Below are 10772 nucleotides of genomic sequence, written 5' to 3' on the forward strand. Positions count from 1 at the left end.
CTCATATATGCCTCTCACTAGTAGTAACATCTCTATTCGCACACGCAGATACCAAGTCCTCCACGCTCCTCGACAACCTTCCTATACCTTGACTGCGCGATATTTTGCTGCATTAGTAAGGGTACTTGACAATTTATCTGAAGGATATAGACTTCAGACAATAAAAGCTCAACTGCCTCTTTTGGACTCACCACGCAAGGGATTTCATAATTGTTTAAATAGCAAACCAAGGAACTTCTTTAGCAAAACCATCTATAGTTGTCGAGTCGAGGTTTGTGTTTTCGAGATGGCAAGCACTGGGATTCAGCTGTTAGGATTTGCCCTATCTCTCATCGGTGTCATCGGGCTCATTGTGGGAACCATGCTTCCTCAGTGGAAGATGTCTGCGTATATCGGAGACAACATCATCACGGCGGTAGCTTTGTATCAGGGACTATGGATGTCGTGTGCTTCTCACAGCACCGGACAACTTCAATGTAAAGTCTACGACTCGATTCTGCAGCTTGATAGTAAGTATAAATATATTACATTAAAGCATCGTTAAATATAACCCATCCAACCGCTATGGGCGGCACTCTTAGAGCACAGTGCGTAAAATGAGCACGGGGCGCACAGTTGGTGCCGCAAATTGGCAGTTGATTTTGTTTGTTTTAGGAATAGGAAGGTCTGACACTAAGATTCAAATCAATGGTCAACTGGTAATTGCCGTAACTGTTGTAATGAAAGGTGCCCTAATAGAGCTGGCTGGTGTCACTTGTGCACTCTAGTCACCTCGGGTCAGGGTCGGCTGTTCTTCTGTTCCTTTCTAATCGCCTGCTGTATTACCATACAGTGGGCTATCGTTTCCTCTTAAGTTATACCGTTTTTCCTTATTAGTGTGACACTGGTAGGACTTTTTAACATCGCTATTGTTCAGTCCCACAGGTCATGTTTACATCAGCACATACAGTATCTGATGTGTCACTCACAACACATCCCACTAGGACTTCCATCAAGCACATGATGGGGCGCGTACTGGAACTCTAATTCCAAACCCACTTCTCCGCTTCTCCAACACTCGCTTTCTGGCCCTCCGCCCTCGGGGGAGTTTCCAGTCAGGTGACCGACAGCCTCCTCTCAGTCCCTGGCTGTTGACCGCCAGCTCGGCCCTCCTCCCCTGACGCTCTGGAGCCGCCTGTCCTCCCAGAGCCCCTCCACCCACATCGACCAGGCCCAGGAGCACAGCTGATGCATGGGCATGAAGGGTGCCAGGAAGGGACCTTTATTTATGGTTCCAGCATCGTGCCCCCAGTCGAGGGTGTAGCCATAGAGACAGCACCACTAGGATACCCTGTGTGGGAATTCAGCCCCCCCCCCCCACACACACCCCCTTTCCATCCCTTTCACCTTAACCCTTAGTATCCTCTCCAATCTGGGTGCCGCCCTACTACTCGACCCCCCTCTACCAAGTTTCAAATTAGGTTCCTTTTAGGGGTGAAAAGAAAGACAGACACACACCCTACTCTTTTTCCGGTCTCAACCAGTTTTGACTGCACCTGATAGCAGTTCTTGGAGTGTGTGTGTTGGGTGGTGGTGGTGGTACTGGTGGTGGTGGTGGGGGGGGGGTCCTGGGTGTAGAAGCAGGGAAAAAGGGGTTGAGGATTGTTGTGGTGGTGGTGTGTGTGGGGGGGGCGGGGGGGCACTGAGGTGAGGTGACATTCTGGGCCTGTTTTCATGAATCTGGAAAGGAGCCTCCATTGTTTGGGATGAATGCAGCAGGGAGAGAGGTATTTCTTCTTCTTCTCTCGCTCCACCCTCCATCCCTCGCTCGCTCTAATGAGCCCTCTCACCCCATGGTTTTACTACCTCTCCTTCTCTGTACCAGTCTTTTCCCCCTCATTATCTAGCTCTTTCTCGTTCCTCTCTCTTCCCCTATCTTCCTATCTCTCACCCCCCCCCTCTCTCTATGTGCCCTGGGGGAGGGGGGGGGGGGGTGGTGGCCAGGACTGGCACAGACTGGTTCTAGGTGGACAGAGCGAGTGGAGGGGCTCTGCCTGTGTTAGTTTTATAAGGGGGGGTGACAGATTAGGCCTGTGACAGTTGGGCTTTCACCAGAATCCTATGGAGTTAGATTAGTTTCATAATTCAAACAAACAAACGCAACACGATTCAAACAAATTTAACACGATCCAAACAAACGTAACACGATTCATACAAACATAACACGATTCAAACAAACAAACGTAACACGATTCAAACAAACGTAACACGATTCACAAATGTATTTCGTGATTCACAATTGTAACGCGATTCACAAATAAATGACCCTATTACATTCGTTTGCAACCTGACAAACACAAGTTACAAATCCCTGCATTCGTTGGTGTGAATCCTTGCATTCGTTCGTGTGGATTTTTGGAACTTTCCTGACGCGCTTTGATCCACAAATGCATTTTTTCTAAAAGATATCCTCAGCAGCCTATCAGATCGTCTCTTCCAATTTTAGCCAATCATATTAACGTGTCTATGTGGACTTCAACAACCTGCCATAATGACGGACATCGTCTCCTTCAGATAATGAGCAATGTCGTCTGGTAGCATGTAGGTGAAATATTGCTTGTTAATCTTATTAAACCGATGATCATACCTGATTAAATATTGTTGAGAATGGCAGGATTCATGTTTAGTCATTTTCCGTGTTTCCTAGGCTAACGCAGAGCCCGTCTACCCATATTAGACATTCTCCGGTGATTGGCTAAAATTGGAAGAGACGATCTGATAGGCTGCTGAGGATATCTTTTAGAAAAAATGCATTTGTGGCTCAAAGCGCGTCAGGAAAGTTCCAAAAATCCACACGAACGAATGCAAGGATTCACACCAACGAATGCAGGGATTTGTAACTTGTGTTTGTCAGGTTGCAAACGAATGTAATAGGGTCATTTATTTGTGAATCGCGTTACAATTGTGAATCACGAAATACATTTGTGAATCGTGTTACGTTTGTTTGAATCGTGTTACGTTTGTTTGTTTGAATCGTGTTATGTTTGTATGAATCGTGTTACGTTTGTTTGGATCGTGTTAAATTTGTTTGAATCGTGTTGCGTTTGTTTGAATTATGAAACTAATCTAACTCCATAGAATCCCCCCCCCCCCCACCCCCTTTAAACAACAGCAGATTGGAGTGTGTGTGTGTCCCAGGCCTGTGGTTCCAGGACAAACACACATTCAAGTTCCACTGACAGCCTAATGTGAATGTAACTCACAATCTTAGGACACACACATAAAACATCCCTGATGTATTGCACTGTGTTTATTAAGAGACCTTTCTTCTGTCCCCCTCACTATCTCTCTCTCTCCCTCCCTCTCTCTCTCTCTCTCTGTCTCTCTCTCTCTGTCTTTGTCTCCCTCTCTCTCTCTCTCTGTCTCTCTCTCTCTCTCTCTCTCTCTCTCTCTCTCTCTCTCTCTCTCTCTCTCTCTCTCTCTCTCTGTCTCTGTCTCCCTCTCTCTCTCTCTCTCTCTCTCTCTCTGTCTCTGTCTCTGTCTCTCTCTGTCTCTCTCTCTCTCTGTCTCTCTCTCTCTCTGCTGAACGTATTTACTTATCTGTTACGTACAGCAGCTGTATTTAGAGTTGTCAGTGTTTATGTCTCTATGCATCCCTTACTGTATCTCACCCTCCTTTTCGCTCAACGTCATGCTACTCCCTTCTCGAATTCTCCTTCATAGTCTCTCCTTCTCTCTCTACCCCCCCGCCCCCCCCGCCGCCCCCCCCCCCCCCCCTTTCCCATCCCAGGTGCCCTCCAGGCCACCCGCGCCCTCATGATCGTGGGCATCATCGTCTCCGTGGCCGGCCTGGGCGTGGCGTGCATGGGCATGAAGTGCACCACCTGTGGAGCGGGCGACAAAGTCCGCAAGTCTCGCGTCGCCATGACTGGTGGCATCATACTGCTGGTGGGAGGTGAGCAACCATGGAGGGAGATAGAGGGGGAGGGAGGGGGTAGAGGGAGATAGATGGGGGAGGGAGGGGGTAGAGGGAGATAGAGGGGGGGAGGGAGGGAGGGGGTAGAGGGAGATAGATGGGGGAGGGAGGGGGTAGAGGGAGATAGATGGGGGAGGGAGAGGGTAGAGGGAGATAGATGGGGGAGGGAGGGGGTAGAGGGAGATAGATGGAGGGAGGGGGTAGAGGGAGATAGAGGGGGAGGGAGGGGGTAGAGGAAGAAAGATGGAGGGAGGGAGGGATTCAGGGGGGTCGGAGGGAGATAGAAGGGGAGTGACAGGCTGATAATCACTTTCAGCATGTCATGACTCCGGTGTAGTACGTCTAAAAATGGCTGTGCGTGGATTAGTCAGCTAAACAAGGGCCCGCGAGTTGGAGTCCTATGAGTATGTTTATAGTATCACCGTACGGGAAGTCTGTATTACTGGCATCAGGTCATTCTGTTTAGCAAGTGAAAGGTCTAACATTTCCTGATCCAGCCTGAAAAACTCAAGGCTGTCCTACTTGTTTCTTATGTAAGATCACATCCAAGCCAGACAGAGATCTGTGCCTATTGACCCTCTGTACAGGCTGCACATCAAGGGAAGCTCCTCAGATCTTGGCCCGTTTGTTCTGAACTTGAAGAGGACATTAGGTCCTCCGACTAGAAACCCTCCCACCTACAGCCCCAAGCCCTGCACAGGTCAAAGGTCATCTGTAGTGAATGAGAGCAGTTGTGCTATAGACTCTGTCACATAAAAGGTCTTCACCGGGTTCTTAATAAGTCAAAGAGGATGAAAGACTGTAGAAGTCTCATAATGGAGGGTCTGTAGGCAGCCACCCTCCCTGGTCACTTCAAAGGTCACAAGTCTTTAATTCTCTTAATGAGGTCTAGGAGAGGAACTCATCTCTCTCATGTCTGTTTGTCTGATGTCTCTGTGTGCGTCTGCCTGTGTGGTCCATCCTCCAGCTCTGTGTGCCATCGTAGCCTGCTCCTGGTTCGCCCACAACGTCATCCGCGCCTTCTACAACCCCTACACGCCTGTCAACACCAAGTGAGTGACCGTGCGCTTCACGTGGTGGTTGTTCAGGGGTTCATCTATCAACGAGCCGTACTGTTTTTTTCTCGTTTTGAGCTGTTTCCTTCAACCGTTGGGGTTCTATATTATTGATCCCTTACCTTGAACACATCTCCAGAGAAGCCTCTCGGGAGTCCGTCTTCCCCTCCTTTGTGTCTCACTCTCCCTCTTCTCCTTCGCCCCCGCTCAGGTTCGAGTTTGGAGCGGCCATCTTTATCGCCTGGGGGGGCTCCCTTCTGGATGTGCTCGGGGGGGCCATGCTGGCCTCTTCCTGTCCCAGGAGAAAGCAGGTGTCCAAGTACCCACCCATGAGCGCCGCCCGTGCCCCCAGCAGCACTAAGGAGTATGTGTGAGCTCCCCCTGCTGCCTCGGCCCAGAACTGACCGGAACAAATGCAAAGTCAAGATGACAGATTTCCCCCCCCCCTATTGGTAGGCCACGGAGCGGTGTGTGCCTTGTTACACTTTGCATTGAGGACAGTTGGGGATATGCGTCATTGGAAAGAGTTAGTGGATGTGATTATTGCAATAACAGATAGCCCCTCGACACTTTCAGCGACCACCACGGCTCTCACCCTTATTTCAAATGGTGTCTCTCGTCCCCTCCAAACATTCCACAATTGTTTACCAGTGGACCTCACGAACACATTATAATTGGATCCCCCTCGTATTAATGGACAGGTTCTTAGGGCGGACGTCGGCTTGTATCGGAGCCAAGATGGCGTGTCTAGGCCAACAGTCGCAGCCCCCCGTGAGAAAACAGCAGCGATTAGCTTTCCCCAGTGTAATTGAGAGTAATCAATTAAACTGTGGTGTTTGCAGGGGCACCTCCTACTCAACAAGCTCAGGGGTTACAGTGATATCCACGAAGAGGAAACTGTTCACTCATGTGTTGACGTTTTACACAGTATTTACCAGACGTAGCCTTACCAATAGCGCTTAGCGGAAACTAGGTGTGACTTCACACCGTGGAGATACAGTGATATTGTATTCCGACACGGTGCCTCATGCTAGCTCTGACTTTACAGGATAAGGTGAATCGCACCAGCTACTTACCACAGATTACACACAAACACACACACACACAGTACCCCCACACACATACACAGTATACTCACACACAGTACACCCACACACAGAGATTTCATAGTGGGCTGTTACAAGCCCTGTCCTAATATGAAATACTTCTCAACACAGTCACCCTCGCACTGCAGGTGTCTTTAATGTCACATGGAGTGGGTGTTGTATTACTGTAACTCTCAACACAAGTTCCTGGTCTTTTATATTGTGTTTCCTTGGATTCGATGTTGAGAATGTAGGAAAATGTTTGTCTAATGTAAAATGTAGCTCTCCAACAGCATAGCTCAATAATAGTGTAGCCGAGACTAGCTCTGTGGCTTCGGTTTTCGAAAAAAGTGAATATTATGTGTGAGATGTACAAGGTGAAAGTTCAACTGACTGTTTTTGCCTGAATGAGATTCTTAAAGGAACTGAGTGTTGGAAAAACTGTTGTTGAATGAAGATATTTCTGAAAAACTTTCTTTTTTTTAAGAACCGTGCATCCTACATGTTTTTGTCTTTTACCATTTTTATGACCAACCAATTGACATGTATCATGAAGGATAGGTATACTTTTATTGTTGTTATTCTCTCTCCGTATAATTGTTGATATACTGTTTAAGTATACCCTAAAGCAACATTTCTGGAATATAAAAACACATTGCGATATCAAACGTGTGGAATTATAATTACACTTACACCATAAATGAGGCAGGCAGGGACTCAAACACAGCTCTGAAAATACCACAGGCATTGTTTTTATTTCTAACAAAGCATGATGCAAGAAAGCCACCATCATCATGCAAATATTCACAATTTACAAACCAACCACTCCATCAAACAGTGCAGCGCAATCGGGCAAGCAGTCCTGAAGTCTGACCTATGAACTGCATAGTTCATAGGTCATAGTTCTTGGTAACAAACTAAATTGTTATTAACCTTCAGAACCCTTTTTTACATCCAATCACATCCCTGCAGGAGACTGAGGGTGGGGCTTAACAGTTGATATGTGCAGGGTCCCTAGTGACCAACATAAACAGGATAAAACAATGGAGTCACTGATAAGGACCCTTTAAAGACACTGATTTGGTGAACTTAGTCCAAATATTCAGAGAGTAGCCCTTGAAACTGGAAACTGGTTTCTAATTATTTTGATGCTTCAATAGACTCCATGCATAGAAATATGGTAAGTTTGAACACATAGTGTACAAAAGTAACAAAGTGCAAATTGTTACACCATAACTCAACAAGAACACAACATATTCCAAGATATGTTTAAAATAACGGCCTTTTGTCATCTTTTTTTCTTTTCTTTTTTTTTACAGAGTAATAAACCAAACTTACTAAGAATACTAAAGTATTTCTTTTACAACAATAAATTAATCATTATATATCTTGAAGAAAACATTCTCAAAAAAACTATAAACATTCCACAGAAAGTGTACACCTGGTTTAAGAGTACCACAGAGATTGAAACCACAATCTGAACCCAATGTTCCACTTGAACGTTAAACGTTAACAGTTGTCCTTCCGACACGAAACACCCAACTCGAGGAAACAGTGGCTAAACTGTGGCTAGCTTTCTACCAGCCAACCATAGTTCTAGAATTACCTCATTTAACCAGTGCAGACTTCATAAACGTAGCTCGAGAAGCTCAATAGATTTAAGTATGCTGCCCTGTCCCACAAACCCCATGTTTACTGCCAAGGTAGGGCAAAGTAAAGTCAGCCATTCACACATTCAGTTCATTCACAGCTTAACAGTTGATACTTTAGAGACATTAAACAAGCCATCAATGCAAAGGAGTAGAATTCCAGCCACAGGATGGTCACTTTCTGTGCTGTGCCATGTTGCAGAGAGCTTCCCTAAAAGGTCACTTGAAAAGATCCAAGGCCATTTCTGATTGGAGTTTTGGCGTCCCCAAGGGGGAGAAGAAGGGGGGAGGGGGGTTGCGGGGGGGGGGGGGGGGTTGGCGGCGTGTTTGGCACGGCCGACGTACGTTTAAGAGATGGGTGAGAGAACGGGACACTGTCCGTTATTGTTCATGAGGTCATCCAGATCCTCGTCCCCCAGGTCAACTGGAAGAGAGAAGAAACAGTCGAATAAGCTGCACTTGTGACAGATTTACAGAATGGTACTCATGCCTCTTATTGGTCTGGGAGACTAGGCTGTAATGCTGAGAATTCCTTTGGATGACAGTGTTTAGGAGAACATTTGTCATTTTGGATATATAGGTATGCCAGGTTTTCAACACCTCTGGTCGCACTTCTAGTCAAAGAAAAACAGGTGCTCATCTGGCTTTGCTTACCTTTCTTAGATCTGCCGATTTGTCCGAGTTTAGGTGCTCGCTGGCCAAGTCTCTGCGGGTTGGCTACCACACCGTGTCCGTTGAGAGCCACCTGAGAATGTCCTGGATTATACTGGCCCGCTGCGTTGGGCTGCCGCGGGCCATTTGCTGGGATCAATTCGGGTATCCTGGACACTCCGTACATCTCTGCTACACTGAGCCTGTGCTTTGTCGTTATGTCCACTAGATGTCCACAAAATGTCCTTTTTTACGGCTCGATAGTCTTCACTTCCGCAGTGCCGATAAACGATAAACTGTGAATTGTAGAGGCAGAAACCACTGAAATATCAACTAATGCTCTAGGTGCAATTAAAAACAAGCTACTTGGTATGACAACCAATTGATTGTCAATTATACAAACTTGAATGTTATTATTAGGGTTCATAGCTTGTTACGAACGGAATGTAGAAAGAACGAATGAGCACTTACATAATTCTTACATAGGCTACTAATCAACATATAATTCCACTGTATGCCCATATGTTGGACATACCTTGATATTATTCTAGCAAGTCAACTAATTCTTAAAATGTCATATCGAGTTTCTAGATCCACTTGTATCTAAATAAATGTACGTTTCTTTACACTTGTAGCGTATGCTGTTTCCAACATTATACCATGAAACCATTTCGCCTATACCCATTATAATCAGTAGTCTTACCTTTGAGATTTTCGCGTTATATTTCGATTAAATTCCTTCTCAAAGACGACCTGACTCCGTAATACGGCGTTGTTGTTTATCAGATCCCTTGGAGTGACACTCAGGAAGCCTCAACTTAAAGGAGAAGCACATTTCGTCGTTACTCTCACTGGGGATTTCCTTGTGTTGCGTCTGAGTCACTTATGGACCAAGTACGTCATCGCAAGGACTTTTATATGGCACAGAATGAGTACACGATTGGCAGATTTGTGTACACCCACATGTAAACACTAACCTCGCGAAGTGTATGTGCGCATGAACATAAACATTATGACTCAGCTGTCAGCCTAATGAACAACTAGGTGACCGTTGTGATGAAATATGCCAACACAGAAGTCATATTTCGAGCATTTATCAAAGTCTTAGTAGTGACATGCACAATTATTTACCAGTAGGTAACAAATTAGGTTACTACCATTTTAATACAAATTTCCGTGAGCAAAACTAATTTAGAACAATGACCTGCGAAAATCTAACAACGCAGCATGTAGTAACTAATTTAGTCTATGATAATAATCCCGAATTTCCCCATTGTGGGACGAATAAAGGCAAGAGTGTTTAGGCTGCTGTGTGTGCTGACGTAGGCCCTCAAAATTCGCTATCACTATGGGGCATGCCACGGGTAAACTAATGCGCAGTGGAGCAAAGAACCTGGAGCAGGACTTGTTCGAACCCATCATCAGAGCAGAAACACCACACCACCACCCCACCCCCACCCCCCACCTACTACCTCCACCTCCCATTAGAATGAGACAGCCTTACAGGTGAATAGGAGGTGAGGGGGTGGGTCACATTGATATCTGAGATGGAATAAAACCCTAATCCCTCCACTTACCCCCAGATCCCACCTCAGAAGCAGACAAACGACTTAACCGCTGACATCATGTCCAAGCAAATCTCTGTTGCTTTGCTGCTGGTCATCCTAACTTCCATCTGGAGTGAAAACACAGGTATTATTTTAATATATATATATATATGGCACAGAAATGTAGATGTTGTCATTTAGCTGCGTGTATTGGTGTTTCGTTATTGCATCTTGCTCTGCATGAGGTGGTCAGTATTCAGTCATTGTATGTGCAATTTGTTTCATGTACAATCAAACCATTTGTTTTACATGTTGTAGGCCTATGTGATGCCTCCCACCCACAGACAACATTGCCTAAAATAAGGACATGGGCTACCTAATTCCAGGATAAACTTGACTTTTCACTATAATTCAGTTGCTATTTGTTAATACTTGACCGGGAGAGGTTTTACTTGACCGTCACCCACTGTGAGGAAAACGTTGCGGACCAGTTCTGTAAAGACAAACTGTCATGTAAATGGAACACACCTGACCTACCTATCCATGGTGTGCTTCATATTATGTTCTTCTATAGTGTCATCTGCCAGACTGCCTTTCGTGTACACTGTCGACCCTTCCCAAAGGCCCTTAGTACGGCACGGGTGCAGATGTCAAGGTGAGTGCCCGTCTCTCAGCTTGATGAGTATCATAATGAAGGAGTCATTTAGATAGATTTGTGTTTGGTGTGTATCACAATTACGGAGTCGAATAAAACTGATGATTCATGTTCGGTGTGTATTGGAATTGAAGGAGTAACTGGATGGCTCTACTGTAACAATGCTCTCTCTGCT

At 45.8% G+C, this 10772-nt stretch overlaps 1 protein-coding gene across 1 annotated transcript; it reads left to right on the forward strand.

The window, feature by feature from the left end:
- cldn7a (claudin 7a) lies at window positions 1–7494 on the forward strand. The gene is made up of 4 exons (XM_047048951.1): window positions 1–509; window positions 3770–3934; window positions 4923–5007; window positions 5222–7494. Exons 1-4 carry the CDS (start codon window positions 8–10, stop codon window positions 5382–5384), a joined length of 915 nt encoding a protein of 304 aa, XP_046904907.1. The 5' UTR covers window positions 1–7; the 3' UTR covers window positions 5385–7494.
- The last annotated feature ends 3278 nt before the right edge of the window (window positions 7495–10772 follow it).

The sequence above is a fragment of the Hypomesus transpacificus genome, chromosome 25 (genome assembly GCF_021917145.1).
Source record: "Hypomesus transpacificus isolate Combined female chromosome 25, fHypTra1, whole genome shotgun sequence".
NCBI classification, from domain to species: domain Eukaryota; kingdom Metazoa; phylum Chordata; class Actinopteri; order Osmeriformes; family Osmeridae; genus Hypomesus; species Hypomesus transpacificus.